Genomic DNA, 23,151 nt, shown 5'->3' on the forward strand with positions numbered 1-23,151 from the left:
TGTGTTGAGCAGAGACAGAGAAAGGTGACTCTTTGTACACTTTTGACAGAGTAACAATATACTCACTATTATCAAACAGTTTCTGGCTAACGCACAACTTTATTGGCATGGCAGGATGGTGGTTACGGTATTAGGCAAGCCATCAGTGCCAATTTGTGAAATTGAATCACTTGAGAGTTGAGACCAAGTGAAACCATCATGAATAAAATTTAATCAATTCAGAGAAGGGAAACCACTGTACATGTGACTCTAGTCCCACTTCACTCAACGGACTGCAGAGGCCATGGAAATGCAAGACACCTCTGTAGAGAAAGCATTGAAGGACAACTAACCAACAAACAGGGCTGTTGCCATGACCACACCTTCAAAGCTGATGAGAAGTTCAGAGGTTAAAAAAAACTTCACACTCAATGCTCTGCTAAGTTGCTCAGTCAGAGCGACATGAGTTTTGTTTTGGTGACTGAAATTTGAGAGAGAGACTCTGCCTCTAATCCCAGGTGAACTGCTGCTTATCACAATCAGTGTAGCAAACTGGCAGCACTCTTCCTTCCAAATCTGGAGGTTAGAGGTTCTAACATCCCTTCAGGATTTGAAAGTATAGCATCGGTTGGCGCTTCTGTGAACTCTCAGGGGATCTGTGTCCCCAGATGCAATGCTGGAACAGGGCCCGATCTGCTGCAGTGAACAATTCAGGTAAGAGGCAACTTTACTTATACAGGAGGATTAAACTGGGCACTTCTACTGAAGAGTAAGTATAAGCATGATGGGGCCAAATGGTTTGATATACTCGAATATTCTAGGATAACGCAGAAATGGGCAGCCCGTTGCTCGGAACTCTTACACACCAGTTACCTACAGCATTAAGATTCAGAGAGGGCTGCATCTCAGCATGACACAGTAGATGACCGTAGTCAGGTCCACGCTTTAGGTCCATTGGTAGCAGCCTCACCCCAGCCAGAAGGTTATGGGTTCAAACTCTGATCCAGAAATCGAGTGCTTAGGCCAGGTTGAAACTTTCAGGGACCATGCCGAGGAAGCAGCATCACTCGAAAGACCAGATAGAGGAGGCATTGAGTCAAAGCTATTGCTGTCCTCTTGGGTGGATGCAAATGAATGTCCTGGCTACTATTTTAAAGAATTATAGATAAAGGACAGCACAGAAAGTGGTCTAATCATATCTTCAGCAGCCAAAAAAAAAAGCTATTCAGCATATGCCAACATTCCAGCTCTGGATCCGTACCCACTGTCAGTTTCTTTTTAAATGGAGGAAAGGATTTCTAACTCTACCATTCTTAAGCTGTGTTCTCCACACTCCTCCATGCTCCGGGCGAAAATATTTGGTTAAATTCTCTCTAATGGAAGGGTTAGATGGTGGCGCAGTGGTATTGTCACAAGATCAGTAACCCAGAGGCCCAGGCTAATGAGGCCCAGAATCACAGAGTGCTCCAACTGTGAGTCAACTTTGTGTTTTTTGGATTAGATTCCCTACAGTGTGAAAACAGGTCCTTCGGCACAAAGTCCATACCGACCTTCTGAACAGTAACCCATCGAGACCCACTTCCCTCTGACTAATGCATCTTACACTACGGCCAATTCACCTGACCTGTACATCTTTGGACTGTGGGAGGAAACCGGAGCACCTGGAGGAAACCCACGCAGACAGGGGAGAATGTGCAAACTCCACACAGTCAGTCGCCCGAGGCTGGAATCGAACCCTGGTCCCTGGCACTATGAAGCAGTAGTGCTAACCACTGAGCCACTGTGCCACCCTATTACAGTTTTATACAGTTCCAGCTTGACCTTCCCACTCATCTATTTAATTCAACTAAGAAGTCTGATTTCTTAACTAAGCTGAAAAATGTGTTGCTGGAAAAGCGCAGTAGGTCAGGCAGCATCCAAGGAGCAGGAGAATCGAGGTTATGGACATAAGCCCTTCTTCAGGAAGGATTTCTTAACTATGTTATTATCTTTCCTGCTCCACTGACGACTGGTGGACTGGCACAACGCTTGTCCACAAATCCTCCCACCACCCCTTCATCTCACCTTATCAGCATATACTTCTATCCTTTCTCCCAAATGTCTTTATCCAACAGTTGTTGTGAAAGTGTTAGAATCAATTATCAAGGAAGCAATATCAGGACATTTGGAAAGTCAAAACACTATCCATCTGAGTCAGCTTGGTTTTATGAAGGTCAAATCATGCTTGACTAATTTGCTGGATCTCTTCAAAGATGTAACATGCAAAGTGGATAAAGGAGATGATGCAGATGTAATTTATCTGGACTTCTGGAAAGTATCTGATAAAGTGCCACACAAAAGGTTAATTCACAAATTTGGATCATATGGGAATAGGGGTAATTTATTCGTCTGGATAGATGACTGGGTAAAGGACAAGAAACAGAGAGTCAGGATAAATGGGTTTCTTTTTGGATGTAACTAGTGGGGTGCCACAGGGTTCAGTCCGTGGACCCCAGCTAATTACAATCTACATTAACTACTTGGATACAGGGATAGATGGCATTATCGCCAAATTTGTGGACAACACAAAAATAGTTGGGACGGTAAACTGCAATGAGGAAGTAAGAACTGCAATGAGGAAATAAGGTGGGCCAAAATGCAGCAGATGGAGTTTATGTGGATAAGTGCAAGGTCATGTATTTGGGTCGAAAAAAATGGGAAGACGACCTATTATCTTAATGGGGAGGGACCTCAGGGTGCTCCGGTGCAGAGGGATCTAGGTGTACTCATTCATAAGTCACAGAAAACTAGCATGCAGGTATTGCAGAGAATAAAGAAAGCGAATGGAGGGTTGGTTTTTATAGCTAAAGCAATAGAATATAAAGGGAAGTAAGTATTGTTGCAACTACGCAAGGCACTGGTGAGACTGCACGTGGAGCAACGTGCACAGTTTTGGTCCCCTTATTTGAGGAGAGATGTAGTGGCATCGGAGGCAGGTCAGAGTAGGCTCACGAGATCGAGATGAGGGGTTTGTCGTATGAAGAGAGATCGAACAGTTTCGGCCTGTACTCTTAGAAGTATGAGATCAAGTTGAGGTGTTCAAGATGATAAAAGGTGTGGATAAAATAGACACGGAGCAGATGGTTCCTCTTGCGGGGCACTCTGGGACAAGAGGTCATAGTTTTGGGATGGGGGGGTGTACTCTCAAAGGGTTGTGAATCTGTGGAATTTGTGTGGTGGATGCTGGGACAGTGAGTAAATTTAAGAAGGACTTAGACAGTAATTGGTACCGGGTTGAAGGGATATGGAGAGAAGGCAGGAAAATGGGGATGAGGAGCATATCAGCCATGTTCGAATGGCAGGGCAGATCTGATGGGCCGAACGGCCTAATTCCGCTCCTGTATCTTATGAACTTATCTCTACAATGCACCAGAGCTGTCCCTCTGCTCTTGCAAAATGAGGAGAATATGCGAGTTGAGAACATTGCAGTGCACTGGTCTCCTGCTCAAGTGGAAACACAGGCAGCACAGAAGAGGCTCTTTGGCCTATCAAGCCTTCATCAACCTATCGACATCTTCTCGACCTATTGCTCTTCCTATAACTGACACATTCTCTGTGTTTACATTTTTAAAATCTCAGTTTTTAACTTCATCAGTACAACATGGAGAATCTCTCAGTTCTGGTACCACGCTTGTCTTTTTTCAGATTCAGTATGGCGAGCTGAACACAGTATCACAAGTATAGCCTTAGCAAAGGATCAACACAAGTCGCAGATAATTATTTTCTGATTTCCCCCCCCAAAAAATGGTAGACCGTGTTTTGCATTTTTTACAAAATGGCCTTATTAACCCACACAGCTACTTTGACTGATCTGTGTATTTACTTCTCTGTCAGAGTTAGATTTTTACCCCAATCATGCTAAGCAAGGATTCTGGGATCAAATTGACGAAAGGTTAACGGCAGCAGGGAGGGTCTTACCTTGATCGATGCCATTTATATAAAAATGCAAAGCCCCATTGGATTTCCTCATGAGTCCAATGTGATCTCCTTCCTGTGGATATAAGGAAAGGATGCTCAAGACAGTGTAAACTACTTCACGAGACCAAGAAACCCAAGCAACAATTTCCAGCCAGACATGGACTTGGGAATTTTGTCTGAGGCTGTTCCATTTCAAGCATGAGAATCTCCTTGCTACATTCATGTAACAAACTGGACGATGAAAGGATGGGTATCAGCTGATTTTTCCTCTTCCACTGTGGAGCCCCAGCTCCTGCCTCCACCCACTACTGAATCGGTACTCCAAGGGGATCGAACCTGATTCGTTTCAACATCTCAACCTTTGATGCAGATAAAAGAGGCTAAGTTATTTGTTTCCCAGATTCTCATTGCTAGAATTGGGGAGGCATGCACATAGAATGCACAGCACAGACAGACCGACCATTTGTCTCAACTGGTGCATGCACATGATCTCTAGCCTATAATATCAAAGGATCCTCCAGTTTCTTTCTCCCCCATATGGGAATCTTGTTAAGTACATGTGCAGTGTCCCCTACAACCACTCCCTGCAGCAAAATCTCTATTCTTACCACTTCTCTTGCATTCCTAATGAGAATTATTAGTGACTATTGCTAGCGCTTGCTTACGGCCTCCCCCTCCACTGGCCCACTGCTGTGAGAAAAGCAGTTTAATTTACCTGCAGTTCATCCAGGCTAAACTCACAATATTCCCTTCGAGTGCCCTTCCCATTGGTCAGAATTCCACAGCCACTCATCATAATTGTTCCTGAAATGGGAAAAGAAGGGTTAGCCACAGCTCCCACAATGCACCAACAGTATTCAGCTTCTGAAAGGAGAAGGCAAATACTTGCTTGGAAGCGACATAGTGTTAGTTTCACCACTGGACAGAGAGAAGCATTGATCTTGTACCTGCTCCTGAGATTCAGGCTTATTTCTAGATTTACTTCTAGGTTTCTTAAGGTATATGCGCCAAGAGCAGACAGGTGGGCCGAGTTCAGTCTGGGATTATGACTGGTAGGACCAAAGGGTCTGTTTCCACGCTGTATGACTCTTCAACAGTATTCTGAGCTGAGCACCGGTGCGGAGTGGGACTGTTGTTGAACTGCAATCTGGGCATGGGCGGTCAGACCATGTGCTCACTGAGCTGCTGCAATGTAATGTCGATCTGAAATCCTTTACAGGACTCTCATGACAATCCTTTAACTATGCTGCAACTATCTTACTTCCAACTTATTTTTTAGACACTGTAAGGAATGCTATTATTTTTCTCTTTTATATCCAAGATTAGAGGTAGCCATTGTAAAAATTTTTCATTGTACTCCTGTACTGGAGTATACGTGACAATAAAGGGTATTCTGTTCTATTCTATTCCAATACAAGCAGACAGCATTGTTTTCTACTTCATTATTTTATTAACTCATGGGATGACTGTGTTGCTGGCTGGGCCAGCGTTTATTGCTCATTTATAGCACCCTAGAGAAAGTGGTGGGAGTTTTGTCAACCATTTGGTGTTGGCCAACAATGCCATGAGAGAGGGACTTGCATGATTTTGACTCAGTGACAGTGAAGGAACAGCGATGTATTTTTAGTTCAGGATAGCAAATATTTCCCTGTCTCTGCTGTCCTCATCCTTCTAGAGGAAATGGTGACAGGTTTGGAAACCTTGAGAGGGAGTGAATGTTTGTAGATGTGGTGATGAAATGGGCTGTGTTGAACGAGATGGGGTCAAGCTTCCCGAGTGATAGCTAAGCTGCAGACATCCAAGTAAATGGGAAGATTTCCATCATACTCCTGACATGCCTTCCAGATAGTGCACAGGGTTTAGGAAATCAGGAAGTGAATTACTTGCCACAGTATTCCAAGCCTCTGACATGCTCATCCATCCACAATACCTCTATGACTAATCCAGTTCAGTTTCAGGTCAACAGTAATCTGACAGTGCTGGAGTCAATGACGGAAATGCCACTGAATATCAAGGAGAGATGGTTAGATTCTCTCTTGTTGGAGATAGTCTTTGCCTGACAATCCTGTGGCATGAATGTTACTTGCCACTTGTCAGCTTAAGTCTGAATATTGTCCAGCTCTTGCTACATTTGGACATGTTGAAACTTTATTGCTGGAACAGCACAGCAGGTCAGGCAGCATCCAGGGAACAGGAGATTCGACGTTTCGGGCACAGGCCCTTCTTCAGGAATGAGCAGAGAGTGTTCAGCAGGAGAAGATAAAAGGTAGGGAGGAGGGACTTGGAGGAGGGGCGTTGGAAATGTGATAGGTGGAAAGAGGTCAAGGTAAGGGTGATAGGTCGGAGTAGGATGGAGGCGGAGAGGTCAAGAAGAAGACTGCAGGTCAGGAAGGCGGTGCCGGGCTGGAGGGATTCGGCTGAGACAAGGTGGGGGGAGGAGGGATGAAGAAACTGGTGAAGTCCAAGTTCATCCCCTGTGGTTGGAGGGTTCCCAGTCGGAAGATAAGACGCTCCTCCTCCGACCGTCGGCTTGTTGTGGTTTGGCGGTGGATGAGTCCAATGACCTGCATATCCTCGGTGGAGTGGGAGGGGGAGTTGAAATGCTGTGCTACAGGGTGGTTGGGTTGGTTCGTCCGGGTGGCCCAGAGGTGCTCTCTGAATCGCTCCGCAAGTAGGCGGCCTGTCTCCCCAATATAGAGGAGGCCACACCGGCTGCAGCGGATGCAGTAGATGATGTGGGTGGAGGTGCAGGTGAATCTGTGGCGGATATGGAAGTTTCCTTTGGGGCCTTGGAGAGAAGTGAGGGGGGAGGTGTGGGCGCAAGTGTTGCACCTCCTGCGGTTGCAAGGGAAGGTGCCGGGAGTGGAGGTTGGGTCGGTGGGGGGTGTGGATCTGACAAGGGAGTCGCGGAGGGAGTGGTCTCTACGGAAAGCTGATAGGGGAGGGGAGGGAAATATATCCTTGGTGCTGGGGTCTGTTTGGAGGTGGCGGAAGTGACGGCGGATGATGCGCTGTACATGGAGATTGGTGGGGTGGGAGGTGAGGACCAGTGGGGTTCTGTCCTGGTGGCGGTTGGAGGGGCGGGGCTCAAGGGCGGAGGAGCGGGAAGTGGAGGAGATGCGGTGGAGGGCACTGTCGACCACGTCGGGGGGGGGAAATTGCGGTCCTTGAAGAAGGAGGCCATCTGTGTTGTACGTATTTTGAACTGGTCCTCCTGGGAGCAGATGCGGCGGAGACGAAGGAATTGGGAGAATGGGATGGCGTTTTTACAGGGGGCAGGATGGGAGGAGGTGTAGTCCAGGTAGCTGTGGGAGTCGGTTGGTTTGTAGTAGATGTCCGTGTTGATTCGGTCGCCTGAGATAGAAACAGAAAGGTCTAGGAAGGGGAGGGAGGAGTCCGAGACTGTCCAGGTGAATTTGAGGTCGGGGTGGAAGGTGTTAGTGTAGTGGATGAACTGTTCAACCTCCTCGTGGGAGCACGAGGTAGCGCCGATACAGTCATCAATGTAGCGAAGGAAAAGATGGGGGGTGGGGCCAGTGTAGTTGCGGAAGTTGGATTGTTGGACATGGACTGCTTTAGTTTGAGGGCTCTTGAATAGCTCTGAATGTTGAGCGGTCATCAGCAAACATTCCCACTGCTGACCTTTTGATGGTGGGAACGTCATAAACAAAAGAGCTGGCCATGTAACACCTAGCAGGCAACAAGTGCAGCAAGCACACTGAAACATCACAAGTCCCCTCCATGCCAGGAACTATTCTGACCTGAAAAGGCCTGAGCCAATGGTTCACTGGCGTTGGGTCAAAATCCTGGAATGTCCTATCAGCAATGCAGGAAACATAGTGCAGCAGCTCAAGAGAGTAGCTTACCATCATCCCTTCGAGGTAGGGACTAGTAAATGGTGGAAATAGTGGCACAGTGAGAAATGTCACTGGATGAGCAATGAAGAACCCCATTTTTGGGTGGGAGGGCATGGGTTTGAATCCCACCATGGTAGATGGTGACATTTGAATTCAATTGAAAAGCTGAAATAAAAAGCTAACCTATTGGTCGATTGTCATAAAAACCCTATCTGATTCACAGATTTTGCCAAATTTGCCACCTGTACCTGATCTGGCCTACATGTGACTCCAGAACCACAGCAATGTGGTTGACTCTTAACTGTCCCCTGGGCATTTGTTGTCCACCATATGGTGGACAACAAATGCTGGCCTCCAAATGAATACAAAGCAAAATGCAGGTCTTACCAAGGAAGACCACATCAAGGAAATAACATTAAAAGGAAAACTTTAGAGTCTTGAGCTCAAGGATAGAATGAAAAACAAAAGAAGAGACTTAAGACATGGGATTATTTCCATTGGAACAGGAAAGGTTGCATAGATTTTAACAGATTCCCAGTGTTGAAAGTTATGGAGGATGCAAAGACAATAAAACAGAAGATTATCTCCCGACCTGAACGGAGATTGGTCATTGTTGCTGGGTAGTCCAAGTTGTTTGGGTTGTGCATGGTGATACCAATTTCGATTGAGCCAGACCATTTGTCCACCAATTTGTCAATCCGGATCTATTGAGGAAGCAGGAGCAAAGTATTAATATTAATTAGTGCACACAAAGCAACGCAAAATGTTACAAACAAAATCGAATTTTCAATTAACTTTTTCATTTGGTTATAATACCTGCAGAAATGTGGGGAATACAGAAATAGTGCCTCTCAATAAACCAAAGGACATTGAGCTAGAATGTCCACAATCTCATGGTCGCTTCTATAGCCCCATTTTTGAGGAGGAGAAAATCAGGGATTTCACCTTTGACTCTGACTTCAAACATGAAGAGTGACTGAGCTATGAAAGACCTTGGCTAGTTTCAGCTACAGGACAATAGATTTCATGATCTCAAAACATTTTTACACTGAATAAACAGTCTTTACTGATATGTACCAATATTGTGTCAATGATACATATTGTTTCAAGGTCATGTCAGATTTGCCCACAAAGCCTCAATCATATTATGGAGGAAAACAGCTCTTCAAGAAGGGGATTGATAAAGTCAGTCATTGAACTGTGCAGCACATGGATCAAAAGCTTTTCAGATACTAACAACATCAAGGGAAACAGGATAGCATGTGAAAATGATATTGCGGTAGACGATCAGTCATGATGATGAATGTTAGAGCAGGCTCATGGGGCTGAATGACATATTCCTCCTCACAAGAGCAGAAGTGTCTTAGAATTATTTACAATAGAATAGAATAGAAAAGGCCCTTCGACCCATCAGGTCTGCACCAAAATAACTATCATTAATGGCGCACCAATCCCAATTTCCTGCACTTGCCCCATATTTTAGAATCGGGAGAGGGTGGTGCTGGAAAAGCACAGCAGGTCAGGCAGCATCCGAGGAGCAGAAGAATCAACATTTCGGGCAGGAGCCCTTCATCAACAATGAGGCTAGGAGCCTCGGGGTGCAGGGATAAATGGAAGGGTGGTGGGGCTGGGGAGAGGGTAACTGAGAGTGCAATAGGTGGATGGAAGTGGGGGTGAAGGTGATAGGTCGGAGAGGAGGGTGGAGCGGATAGGTGGGAAGGAGGATTGACAGGTGGGAAAGGCCATGAGGACGGTGCTGAGCTGGAATAAGGTGGGGGGAGGGGGAAATGAGGAAACTGGTGAAGTCCACATCGATGCCCTGGGGTTGAACGGTCCCGAGGCAGAACGTGAGGCATTCTTCCTCTAGGTGTTGGGTGATGAGGGAGTGGCGATGGAGGCGGCCCAGGACCTTCATGTCCTCTGTACCCACTTTCTCCATATTTTGAATATACTTCAAATGCTCACCAAATCTTTTTGAAGGTTGCAATTTTTCCAGCCTCCACTATTTTCCCAGGCAGCGCATTCCAGATTCCCATCCTCGAGTGAAAACATTTTTTTTCTCAAATCCCCTCTGAATCTCCTGTCCCTTACCCTAAGGTTATGTGCCCTCAACCAAGGGGAGCAGCTGCTGTCTATTCACCCTGTCCATACCCATCAAAAACTTAGATATCTCAATCATGGACCCCCCTACCCCCCCGCCAACAAGTCTTCTCTGCTCTAAAAAAAACACAATCCAAGCCTATCTTGTCTCTCCTCATAACTCAATTTCTCCATCCCAGGCAACATCCCAATGAACCTCCTTAGCACCCCGTCTAGTACGATCACATCCTTCCTACAATGAGGTGACCAGAACAGACACAGTACTTCAGCTATAGCCTAAACAATGCCCTGTACAGCTCCAACATTACCTCCTTGCTCTTATATGCTATGCCACAACTGATGAAAGCAAATGCCCCACATGCCTTCTTAACTATCCTATTCACGAGCTCTGCCGACTTCAGAGATCTGTGAATAATTATCCCAGTTAACACCCCCCCACATTTTCATCTGTATACGACAAACTGATTCTTGTAGTACACCGCTGGATATCGGCCTCCTGTCACTCAACCACCTTTGTGTTCTATTACTAAGCCAGCTTCTGATCCATTTCGCCAAGTTTCCCTGAATTCTATGTGCTTCAGCCTTCTCAAACTGTCCACCCCCCCTTGTCAAAAGCTTGGCTAAAATACATATAAACCACATTAACTGAACTTGCCTCATCCACATACTTGATCACATTTTCGAGAAATTCTAGCATATTTGTTTGGCATGACCTTCCTCTGACAAAGCCATGCTGACTATCCCTACCTAACCCATGCCTTTCCAAGTGGACATTAGTTGTTTCATTCAGAATTTTCTCCAATAATTTCTCTACCACTGACATGAGACTCATCACGTAATTTCATCTCTACCAGCCTTCTTGAAAAGTGGAACCACATTAGCCATCCTCAAGTCTTCTGGCACTTCCCCCGTGCCAGAGAGGAATTAAAACTTTATGTCAGAATCCCTGCAATTTTCTGCCTCATCTCCCACGGCAGCCTGGGATGCAATTCATCTAGACCAGGGGATCTCTCCATTTTTAAGCCTGACAAAGGCTCCAATACCTCCAAGAGGCATTGGGAATCATGTAGATATATATTACCATAAGACATAGGAGTGGAAGTAAGGCCATTTGGCAGATCACGTCCACTCCGCCATTTAAACATGGCTGATGGGCATTTCAACCCCATTTACTCGCACTCTCCCCGTACCCCTTAATCCCTTGCGAGATCGAGAATTTATTAATCTCTGCCTTGAAGACAGTTAACGTCCCGGCCTCCACTGCGCTCGCTCCATGGCAATGAATTCCACAGGCCCACCACTCTCTGGCTGAAGAAATGTCTCCTCATTTCCATTCAAAAGTGACCATCTAATTCTAAGGCTGTGCCCACGGGTTCTAGTGGAGCCTAACGGAAACATCTTCCCAGCATCCACCCTTTCTCAGCCATGCATTTTCTTGTAAATTTCTATAAGATCTTCTCTCAACCTTCTAAACTCTAATTAATACAATCCCAGAATCCTCAGCCGTTCATTGCATGTTAGGCCTACCATTCCAGGGACCATCCATGTGAATCTCCGCTGGACACGCTCCAGTGCCAGTATGTCTTTCCTGAGGTGTGAGGCCCAAAATTGGACACAGTATTCTAAATGGGGCCAAACTAGAGCTTTATAAAGTCTCAGAAGCACATGGCTGCTTTTATATTCCAACCCTCAAGATAAATGACAACATAACATTCGCTTTCTTAATCACAAACTCAACCTGCAAGTTAACCTTTAGAGAATCCTGGACTAGCACTCCCAGATCCCTTTGTATTTTGGCTTTATGAATTTTTTCACAGTTTAGAAAATAGTCCATGTCTGCATTCGTCTTTTCCCCCAAAGTGCAAGGCCTCACATTTGCTCACATTGAATTTCCTCAGCCATTTCCTGGACACGTTGCTGAACTGTCTGAATCGCTCATTTATCTCTCCACCCTTCAGGCACTCTGCCTGTAGTCCCGATGAAGGGCTTTTGCCCGAAATGTCGATTTTACTGCTCCTTGAATGCTGCCTGAACTGCTGTGCTTTTCCAGCACCACTAATCCAGAATCTAGTTTCCAGCATCTGCAGTCATAGATTTAGGTAAAAACATTCTGCAGTGTGGTGCTGGAAAAGCACAACAGGTCAGGCAGCATTTGAGGAGAGGCAAACTAAAATCGATGTTTTGGGCAAAAACCTTCATTAGGAATGAAGGGCTTTTGCCTGAAATGTCAATTTTCCTTCCCCTCGGATGCTGCCTGACCTACTGTGCTTTTCCAGCACCACACTCTTGACTCTAATCTCCAGCATATGCAGTCCTCACTTTCGCCTCAATCTTTCTGCAGCCTCCCCACCTCCTCAGTACTACCTGTCTATCCACTTAACTTCATATCATTGGCAAATTTCGCCAGAATGCCCCCGGTCCCTTCATCCAGATCATTAATATAGAAAGTGAGCAGCTGCGGCCCAACATTGCACCCTGCAGGACACCACTGGTCACCGGCTGCCTTTCAGAAGATAAGCCTTTTATCCCAACTCACTGTCTTCTGTCAGACAGCCAATTCTCAAACCATGCCAATAGCTCACCTTGAACACCACGGGGCCTCACCTTACTCAGCAGCTTCCCATAAAGCACCTTATCAAAGGCCTTTTGGAAGTCTAGATAGATAACATCCACTAGGTTTCCCTGGTCCAACTTACCTGTGACCACTTCAAAGAATTCTAACAGGTTTGTCAGGCGTGACTTCCCCTTATTAAATCCATGCTGACTTGTTCTAATCCAATCCTGCACTTCCACGAATTTAGAAATCTCTTCCTTAACGATGGATGTTACGAACCGAGGTAAGGCTAATCGGCCTATAATTTTCCATCTTTTGTCTTTATCTTTTCTTGAATAAGGGGGTTACAACAACAATTTTCCAATCATCATCTGGGACTTTCCCCGACTCCAGTAACTTTTGAAAGATCACAACAACGCCTCTGCTATTTCTTCAGCCACCTCCTTCAGAACTCTAGAATGTAGCCCATCAGGGCTAGGAGATTTATCAATTTTTAGACCTTTTAGCTTTTCTAGCACTGGAACCTTGCATTACAATGGAACCATGAATAAAATTTCCCCGAGGTGCTTCATAACAGCAGTGAACACTGACATTTAACATCAACGTAAAAGGAGTTGGTCGGGGATGATTGAAAGCATTGGTGGGTTTTAATGACACAGAAAAGGAGTTCGCTGGCTGCTAGGTTCAGGGAGGTAGCTCCAACATTCAGAGCAATACATCTGACAGCACAGTCATTTTATAATGAGTAAAGAAAACAAAAATATTAAAAAGATAAGAAAAGGGGCACAGATATCCCGGAGTGATATGGAATTGGGAGGGAATTAGCAAGACAGGGATAGGACAAGGCTATGGAGGAATTTGATACGGTTGAACACATTTAACATCAAGACTCTGCTTAACCAGAAACTGATGTAGGTCAGTGGGGAATGAGGACAAAGTAGCAAAAGAAGAAAGCATATTTGACCTGTTTCCGGTAACTGTGTTAGATAAGGAGATGCCTGTGCAAGCGAGTATGTAACAGCAACAGTATCAACGCCCAGTGACTAATGAACAACTCAAGTGGCTATGATGATTAACAGAGATGAAGGTATTGATTCATTATAGCACAGTATTAAAAAAAAGGTAGGAGTTACTAAATTAATCCAACGCTTCAGAGAATTTGAAAAAATTACGCGAAATAGCTTTGGAGAAAATAATCATAATTGTTTGTGAATCAAAGACGCCTAACTGCTCCATCCCGCATTTTGGTAAATCAGACTATCAGGTTGTGCTGCTTCTTCTGGCTTACAAGCAGAAACTAAAGCTTGAGGATCCGGTACAGGAAGTTATTCAGTGGTTAGGCAATGGATTTCCCAGTTCATCCATATTTTCTGGTTGGGAATCATATGAATTGACTTCTTTGGTACACAGTCCTCTGTTTACTTGCTAATGAAGTCAGTGACAGTGGTGGCAGGGTACTGGTCCAGGTTAGCCACTGCATTCTTGAACATGGACCAATCCACCAATTCCAAGCAGTCCCACAGAAGCTCTTCCACGGCCTCAGATCAGCACTATTACTTTCCGTCCTGGGTCCTCATGTTTCAACCTCTAGGAAAAGTGGTGACTCCATAGGAAAACCTTCAGCTTCATCACTAGTCACATCCTTTCAATTGGAGATACTGCATTTATTGCAATATTGTATTTATCCTGACTATCTCCTCCCTTCATTTTCACAATATAAGCTTAAATCCAATTCTATGCAAGATCACAGTGCAGCACCGGAACAAGCCCTTTGACCCACTATGTCTGTGCTGACCATCGTGCTATTCTGAACTAATCCCATCTGCCTGCATATGGCATGTATCCTTGCCTGTCATGTACCTAAACGCCTCAAATTTTGCTGTTGAATCTGCTTCTATAACTTCTCCTGGCAGTGCATTTCCAGGACTTACTACCATCTGTGGAAAACACTTACCTCGAACATCTCCTTTAAACTTGCCCTCTCTCACCTTAACCCTGTCAAGCCTAGTATTTGGCATTTGAACCCTGGGAAAAAGACACTGACCATCCACCCTATCTGTACCTCTCATAATTTTGTACACTTCTATTTGATCATCCCTCAGCCTCCATTGCTCTACCAAAAACAATCCCAGTTTGTCCAACCTCTCCTTATAGCTAATACACTCTAATCCAAGCAACATCTGGTAAACCTCTTGCACATTCTCCAAAGTCTCCACGTTCCTGCTGTAGTGTGTGAAGAGAACTGCATACAATGCCTCAAATGTGGTCTGACTGATGTTTTATGTAACTGCAAGATGATGTGCCAATTTTTAAACTTAATAACCCAACTAATCAAGGTAAGCATGCGGTGTGTTTCCTTTATCACTTGTGTTGCCAATTTCAGGGAGTGACAGACTTGCATCCCAAGATCCCTCTGCATATCAATGCTCCTAAGGGATCTGCCATTTACTGTACACTTTCCTCTTGTATTTGACCTCCTAAAATGCATTTACATTTGTCCAGATTAAACTTCAGCTGCCATTTCTCTGCCTGATTTCCCAAGCAATCGGTATCCTTTTGTACCCTTTGACAACTGCCCTCATTATCCACAACTCTACCAATCTTTGTGTCGTCTGCAAACTTATTAGTCAGACCACCTACATTTTCATCCAAATCATCTGTGCATGCACTACAACAAACACAGGTCTTAGCACTGATCCTTGCGGAACACTAACCTCAAGTCAGAAAAACAATTGTACCGAACTGAAGTATCCCAAGAAATAACAAAGAACTGCAGATGGTGGGAAATCAGAACAAAACAGAAATTGTTAGAAAAACTCAGCAGGTCTGGTAGCAGCTGTGGAGAGAAAGCAGAAGTTGCAGGTCCAGTGACACTTCCTCAGAAATATCTCAACCTGTCAGTCAAAAATAAGAAAGCATTAAGTTGAGCAGGAATTTTTCAGTTCCTTCTCATTCATATTCATCTCCTAGTCACTGACTATCTCCACCCCCAAGGCAACAGTCTCCAGATGAAACCAGTCTGTTCACAACCTTGGTGTCACATTCAGATGTACTTCTGACCATTATCCATGGTGCCACTAAAGTTTGTGAGAAGATTTGTAGCTCGGGTGCTCGTTGCTGTGGTTCTGTTCGCTGAGCTGGAAGTTTTTGTTGCAAACGTTTCGTCCCTGTCTAGGTGACATTCTCAGTGCTTGGGAGCCTCCTGTGAAGCGCTTCTGTGGTGTTTCCTCCGGCATTTATAGTGGCCTGTCCCTGCCGCTTCCGGTTGTCAGTTTCAGCTGTCCGCTGTAGTGCCCGGTATATTGGGTCCAGGTCTATGTGTTTGTTGATGAAGTTTGTGGATGAGTGCCATGCTTCTAGGAATTCCCTGGCTGTTCTTTGTTTCGCTTGCCCTATAATGGTAGTGTTGTCCCAGTCAAATTCATGTTGCTTGTCGTCTGCGTGTGTGGCTACTAAGGATAGCTGGTCGTGTCGTTTCGTGGCTAGTTGATGTTCGTGGATGCGGATCGTTAGCTGTCTTCCTGTTTGTCCTATATCGTGTTTTGTGCAGTCCTTGCATGGGATTTTGTACACTACATTAGTTTTGCTCATGCTGGGTATCGGGTCCTTCGTTTTGGTGAGTTGTTGTCTGAGAGTGGCTGTTGGTTTGTGTGCTGTTATAAGTCCTAGTGGTCGCAGTAGTCTGGCTGTCATTTCAGAGATGTTCTTGATGTATGGTAGTGTGGCTAGACCTTTGGGTTGCGGCATGTGCTCGTTCTGTTGTCTTTCCCTTAGGCATCTGTTGATGAAATTGTGCGGATATCCGTTTTTTGCGAATACCTTGTATAGGTGTTCCTCTTCCTCTTTTTGCAGTTCTGGTGTGCTGCAGTGTGTTGTGGCCCTTTTGAATAGTGTCTTGATGCAACTTCGTTTGTGTGTATTGGGGTGGTTGCTTTCATTGTTCAGGACTTGGTCTGTGTGTGTGGCTTTCCTGTGTACCTTAGTGGTGAATTCTCCGTTTGGTGTTCTCTGTACCATCACGTCTAGGAATGGGAGTTGGTTGTCCTTTTCTTCCTCTCTCGTGAATCGGATTCCTGAGAGCGTGGAGTTGATGATCCGGTGTGTATTCTCTATTTCCGTGTTTTTAATGATTACAAAGGTGTCATCAACGTATCTGACCTAGAGTTTGGGTTGAATTTGTGGTAAGACTGTTTGTTCTAACCTTTCGAAAGGTTAGACAAACAGTCTTACCACAAATTCAACCCAAACTCTGGGTCAGATACGTTGATGACACCTTTGTAATCATTAAAAACACGGAAATAGAGAATACACACCGGATCATCAACTCCACGCTCTCAGGAATCCGATTCACGAGAGAGGAAGAAAAGGACAACCAACTCCCATTCCTAGACGTGAGGGTACAGAGAACACCAAACGGAGAATTCACCACTAAGGTACACAGGAAAGCCACACACACAGACCAAGTCCTGAACTATGAAAGCAACCACCCCAATACACACAAACGAAGTTGCATCAAGACACTATTCAAAAGGGCCACAACACACTGCAGCACACCAGAACTGCAAAAAGAGGAAGAGGAACACCTATACAAGGTATTCGCAAAAAACGGATATCCGCGCAATTTCATCAACAGATGCCTAAGGGAAAGACAACAGAACGAGCACATGCCGCAACCCAAAGGTCTAGCCACACTACCATACATCAAGAACACCTCTGAAATGACAGCCAGACTACTGCGACCACTAGGACTTATAACAGCACACAAACCAACAGCCATTCTCAGACAACAACTCACCAAAATGAAGGACCCGATACCCAACATGAGCAAAACTAATGTAGTGTACAAAATCCCATGCAAGGACTGCACAAAACACGATATAGGACAAACAGGAAGACATCTAACGATTCGCATCCACGAACATCAACTAGCCACGAAACGACACGACCAGCTATCCTTAGGAGCCACACACGCAGACGACAAGCAACATGAATTTGACTGGGACAACACCACCATTATAGGGCAAGCGAAACAAAGAACAGCCAGGGAATTCCTAGAAGCATGGCACTCATCCACAAACTCCATCAACAAACACATAGACCTGGACCCAATATACCGGCCACTACAGCGGACAGCTGAAACTGACAACCGGAAGCGGCAGGGACAGGCCACTATAAATGCCGGAGGAAACACCACAGAAGCGCTTCACAGGAGGCTCCCAAGCACTGAGGATGTCACCTAGACAGGGGACGAAACGTTTGCAACAAAAACTTCCAGCTCGGCGAACAGAACCACAGCAATGGTGCCACTAAGGTTGTCTGTAGACACCTCCATAGCACCATGTGGCTTTTCCTACCTCAGTTCATCTGCTGCTGAGAACATCATCACCTCTGAACTTGACTTTTCTAAAACTCTCACGGCTGCTCTCCTAAATTCTCCCATCTATAAAATTTATAACATCTAAAACTCTGCTGTCCATATCGTAATTTAATTCCTGTTGCCCTATTCTATCCATCCACTCCTTAATTTTAAAATTCTCATCCTTGTTTTAAAATCTCTCTGTGGCCTCCCCTTCCCCTAACCTCCTTCAGCCTTCCAGTCAAAGAGACCTCTCTGCTCTTCTAATTCTGGCCTCTTGAGCATCCTCCATTTCCTATTGCTCCATCACTGAGTCTGGTGATCAAGTGTTTGGGCCAAAAGCTTTACAATTCCCCCCCTAAACCTCTTAACCTCCCCTATCTGATTTTCCACTTTAAAGTGAATCCTTAAAACATTGACAAAGCTTTATAGATTAGATTAGATTACTTACAGTGTGGAAACAGGCCCTTCGGCCCAACAAGTTCACACCTACCCGCCGAAGCGCAACCCACCCATACCCCTACATTTACCCCTTACCTAACACTATGGGCAATTTAGCATAGCCAATTCACCTGACCTGCACATCTTTGGACCGTGGGAGGAAACCGGAGGACCCGGAGGAAACCCACGCAGACACGGGGAGAACGTGCAAACTCCACACAGTCAGTCGCCTGAGGTAGGAATTGAACCCGGGTCTCTGGCGCTGTAAGGCAGCAGTGCTAATCACTGTACCACCGTGGATTTTATGTCATACAATCTTAGAATTTACAGTACAGGCCATTCAACCCATCATGCCTTCACTGACTCCTGAAAGAGCCACCCAGCTAGTTTCTACCTCTCTTGCTGACAGTCTTGAAATTGTGACCCCGAGTTACAGATATACCAACCAATGGAAACAGAATATCCTTCTTCACTGTCCAAATTGTTCATAATTTTGAACACCTCAATAATGTCAACTTGTTACCTTGTCTGCTCCAAGCAGAATAAGGCCAAATTTCTCTAATCTTTCCTTATATCTTAAATCATTCATTGCTGGTATTATTCTCGTCAATCTCCTATGTAACTTCTTCAAGAACTTTACCCACCATCTCCTTATAAGACTTGGACAAATTTTGTTTCACATGAAATACGCTATATAAATAAGTTGTTGTAGTTGGAAGGAACACTGGTGCTCATTCTGTGACGAAAACAATGCGTGTTGCACACAACGTTTACAATGTAACCCATTTAGCAAATGCTTATATTCAATACTGTCTAGGCACAAAGTGACCTCATTAAAGAAACTCTGAATTTGTACGGTGTGGAAAGAGGCCATTCAGCCCAATGAGTCAGCTTGACTTTCCAAATAGCATCCCACAGTCCCAGCCCTATGCCCTGTCCCCAAATGCCTGGACAGTACGGACAATTTAGCACAGCTAACTTGCACATCTTTGGACTGTGTGAGGAAATCAGAGCACTCGGGAGGAACCCCATGCTTTCATGGGCAGAACTTGCAAATTTTGTATAGATAGTCCACCCAAGGCTGGAATTGAACCCAGGTCCCCAGCACTGTGAGGCAGTAGTGCTAACCACTGAGCCACCATACCAGTGCAATGTTTTCAATAGAGTTATAGAGATGTACAGCACGGAAACAGACCCTTCGGTCCAACTCATCCATGCCAACCAGTCCTATTTGCCAGCACTTGATCTATATACCTCCAAACCCTTCCTATTCATATACCCATCCAGATCCCTTTTAAATGCTGTAATTGTACCAGCCTGCACTACTTCCTCTGGCAGCTCATTCCATACATTCACCACCCTCTACATTAAAATGTTGCCCCTTAAGTCCCTTTTATATCTTTCCCTTCTCACCCTAAACCTATGTGCTCCAGTTCTGAACGCCCTTGCCCCAGGGAAAAGACATAGTCTATTTATCCTATCCATGCCCCTCATGATTTTACAAACCTCTATAAAGGTCACCCCTCAGCCTCCGACGCTCCAGGGAAAACAGCCCCAGCCTATTCAGCCTCTCCTTATAGCTCAAACCCTCCACAGCTCACCCCAAAACACTTCAAGGCCAATTGAAGAGCAGTTTCAATGTGAAAGGCAGTTAGAAAGCAATTGTATTTGGGAGACACAGTGAGAAAGGGAGAGAGAAGCAAGCTGCAGGCAAGAACAGTGTTACTAGGAAGGCAACTGAACTACACTGGCTCTATGCAGGGGACTCCATGAGAAGTCCCAAAGTCAGTTAGTTAGCTCCATTTAGTTTGGGGATCAGGAAGTCCTGGAAGATGAAGGAGTTCAGGGAAGCTTGCAAATAATTCAGTCAAGCTGGTGTTGAAAAGCCTACAAATAGCATGTGCTTGATACAACTGAATAAGGTTACAATTTCAGGGAAACTCAAGGTGTAGTACTAGCATGGTGAACCTGGCAGTCAGTGAAAAGCTAGAAATGCATCTGAGACTAAGAGCTGGAGTGCACTGTGCAGAATCCAGAGGAGCACAGACCCCAAAAAAAGACATGAAATACTAGAATGTGAACTGTCGTGGAGCTTCTCTTGAGGGAGTTTGAAGGTCAGGTTGTCAAAAGTGATCAATTGGAATGCTTTGTGAAGTTTGACTAAGATTTGATTATCCACTGTATCACTAACATTGGATTGAAGGGAGGTGGTGGTATTGTGGAGAAGTCCATGGGATTTACATTTTCAATTCAATGCGTGAGGTAGAATATAGATAACAAACTGTTTGATCACAGTTTGTTATCTATATTTGACTTGTATTAATTCTGAACGTTAGAATACAAATTGTACATATATTATAGATGGTATTCCTGTTCTAACTTTGGATAGTCAAGTTTATAGTTGATTGTTCAAAACCATGGAATCTTGTGCCTTTATTCTCTTAAGTGCATGGGTCTTTAACTTTTAAAATAAATTACTAGTCAAATGAAAACTCAAGTTTACGAGCCCGGCCCAGGATTGCAACAATTCCCCCAGTGGCTAAAAATGTGCAGATACTAGTCTCTATTGTTCACTATTTGATCTCCAGACTCATGTGGCAGTTAACTGGAGACAAAACACCAGTTATTGGGTCACGCATGCAAAAACTATCTGGGGAAAAGATGAACATGCTGGTACTAATACCAGACCAGGAGTTTAAATCACATTCTGAAGTTAGGAAAATGAATTCTATTCAAAGAAAATGGCAGAAATCAAAAGCTGGTATCAGTGAAGCAAAGTGTGAAAATGTAGGGTTGCAGAAAGAACCCAACTGCTTTCCAAGTGTCCTTTACCGAGGCAAACCTCAGTCTTTATTTGCTCTGGGTCTGTAAATGGCTCCAGTGGCCTTTATCAATGGGGTTGAGTTTCCTGCCCTCAGTTGTACTGAACTACTTCAGATCAAGGTGACCCAGTACCATCATTCCCAGGGCCACAAGATCAAGGTGACCCAGTACCATCATTCCCAGGGCCACAAGAACAAGGTGACCCAGTACCATCATTCCCAGGGCCACAAGATCAAGGTGACCCAGTACCATCATTCCCAGGGCCACAAGATCAAGGTGACCCAGTACCATCATTCCCAGGGCCACAAGATCAAGGTGACCCAGTACCATCATTCCCAGGGCCACAAGATCAAGGTGACCCAGTACCATCATTCCCAGGGCCACAAGATCAAGGTGACCCAGTACCATCATTCCCAGGGCCACAAGATCAAGATGACCCAGTACCATCATTCCCAGGGCCACAAGATCAAGATGACCCAGTACCATCATTCCCAGGGCCACAAGATCAAGATGACCCAGTACCATCATTCCCAGGGCCACAAGATCAAGGTGACCCAGTACCATCATTCCCAGGGCCACAAGATCAAGATGACCCAGTACCATCATTCCCAGGGCCACAAGATCAAGGTGACCCAGTACCATCATTCCCAGGGCCACAAGATCAAGATGACCCAGTACCATCATTCCCAGGGCCACAAGATCAAGATGACCCAGTACCATCATTCCCAGGGCCACAAGATCAAGATGACCCAGTACCATCATTCCCAGGGCCACAAGATCAAGATGACCCAGTACCATCATTCCCAGGGCCACAAGATCAAGGTGACCCAGTACCATCATTCCCAGGGCCACAAGATCAAGGTGACTCAGTACCATCATTCCCAGGGCCACAAGATCAAGATGACCCAGTACCATCATTCCCAGGGCCACAAGATCAAGATGACCCAGTACCATCATTCCCAGGGCCACAAGATCAAGGTGACCCAGTACCATCATTCCCAGGGCCACAAGATCAAGATGACCCAGTACCATCATTCCCAGGGCCACAAGATCAAGGTGACCCAGTACCACCATTCCCAGGGCCACAAGATCAAGGTGACCCAGTACCATCATTCCCAGGGCCACAAGATCAAGGTGACCCAGTACCATCATTCCCAGGGCCACAAGATCAAGGTGACCCAGTACCATCATTCCCAGGGCCACAAGATCAAGGTGACCCAGTACCATCATTCCCAGGGCCACAAGATCAAGGTGACCCAGTACCATCATTCCCAGGGCCACAAGATCAAGGTGACCCAGTACCATCATTCCCAGGGCCACAAGATCAAGGTGACCCAGTACCATCATTCCCAGGGCCACAAGATCAAGGTGACCCAGTACCATCATTCCCAGGGCCACAAGATCAAGGTGACCCAGTACCATCATTCCCAGGGCCACAAGATCAAGGTGACCCAGTACCATCATTCCCAGGGCCACAAGATCAAGGTACTGCAGCAAACATCACATTCAGATCATGACAAGGTAGGAGGCTGGGCACAGTTCTACTTGAAAAGTCAATTCTGAGCAAAGCCTTGGAGAGCAGGTTGATGGGATGGCAAGATGGAGAGCAGAGGAAAACAATCAATTAAAATCTGGCGATCAATTAACACAAGCAGATACTAAACACCTAATCCAGCTTCCACTGCTCACCTCAAACATCTCATTGTCCCGCAACGGGCGGTTGGTCATGACGACGCCATTGTTGAACTCGTCGAGTGGGCGGCGCCGCTCGGCTGTCTTGTTGTTGTTGCTGAGCTTGATGAGTGTGCCACACTTCTCGTGGAAGAGAAGGGCATCGTTGGAGGTGACCGAGCAGCTGCTGTCCAACGGGCTGCCCAGGCTGACGTTCAGCAAGCTCCCGGTGTACGCCGAGAGAATGGCATTGTTCACAACATCTGACAGCTCCATCCCCACAAAACCTGGACAAGCAGGCGAGGAACAGCCAAGCAGCGCAACAGAGACAGCAAATGGATGGGCAAGAGGGAGGAAAAGGTGCGGTGGGGGCAGGGGAGGGAAAGTGGGAGCAAGAGGGAGGAAAAGGGGGA

At 45.6% G+C, this 23,151-nt stretch overlaps 1 protein-coding gene across 8 annotated transcripts in view; it reads right to left on the bottom strand.

Moving 5' to 3' along the window:
* neurl4 (neuralized E3 ubiquitin protein ligase 4) overlaps window positions 1–23,151 on the bottom strand; it is a 220,178-nt gene that overhangs the window by 87,538 nt on the left and 109,489 nt on the right. For all 8 annotated transcript variants that reach the window (XM_087983019.1, XM_087983018.1, XM_087983014.1 and 5 more), the window contains exons 3-6: window positions 22,757–23,025; window positions 8,386–8,497; window positions 4,652–4,740; window positions 3,937–4,009 (exon numbers count right to left, since the gene is read on the bottom strand). In XM_087983019.1, coding sequence (XP_087839145.1) covers window positions 3,937–4,009; window positions 4,652–4,740; window positions 8,386–8,497; window positions 22,757–23,025 — 543 coding nt within the window. The remainder of the gene's footprint in view (window positions 1–3,936; window positions 4,010–4,651; window positions 4,741–8,385; window positions 8,498–22,756; window positions 23,026–23,151) is intronic.

Source organism: Chiloscyllium plagiosum, unplaced genomic scaffold (genome assembly GCF_037043375.1).
Source record: "Chiloscyllium plagiosum isolate Xiang-an unplaced genomic scaffold, Cpla_swu_hap1 HiC_scaffold_44, whole genome shotgun sequence".
Taxonomy (NCBI): domain Eukaryota; kingdom Metazoa; phylum Chordata; class Chondrichthyes; order Orectolobiformes; family Hemiscylliidae; genus Chiloscyllium; species Chiloscyllium plagiosum.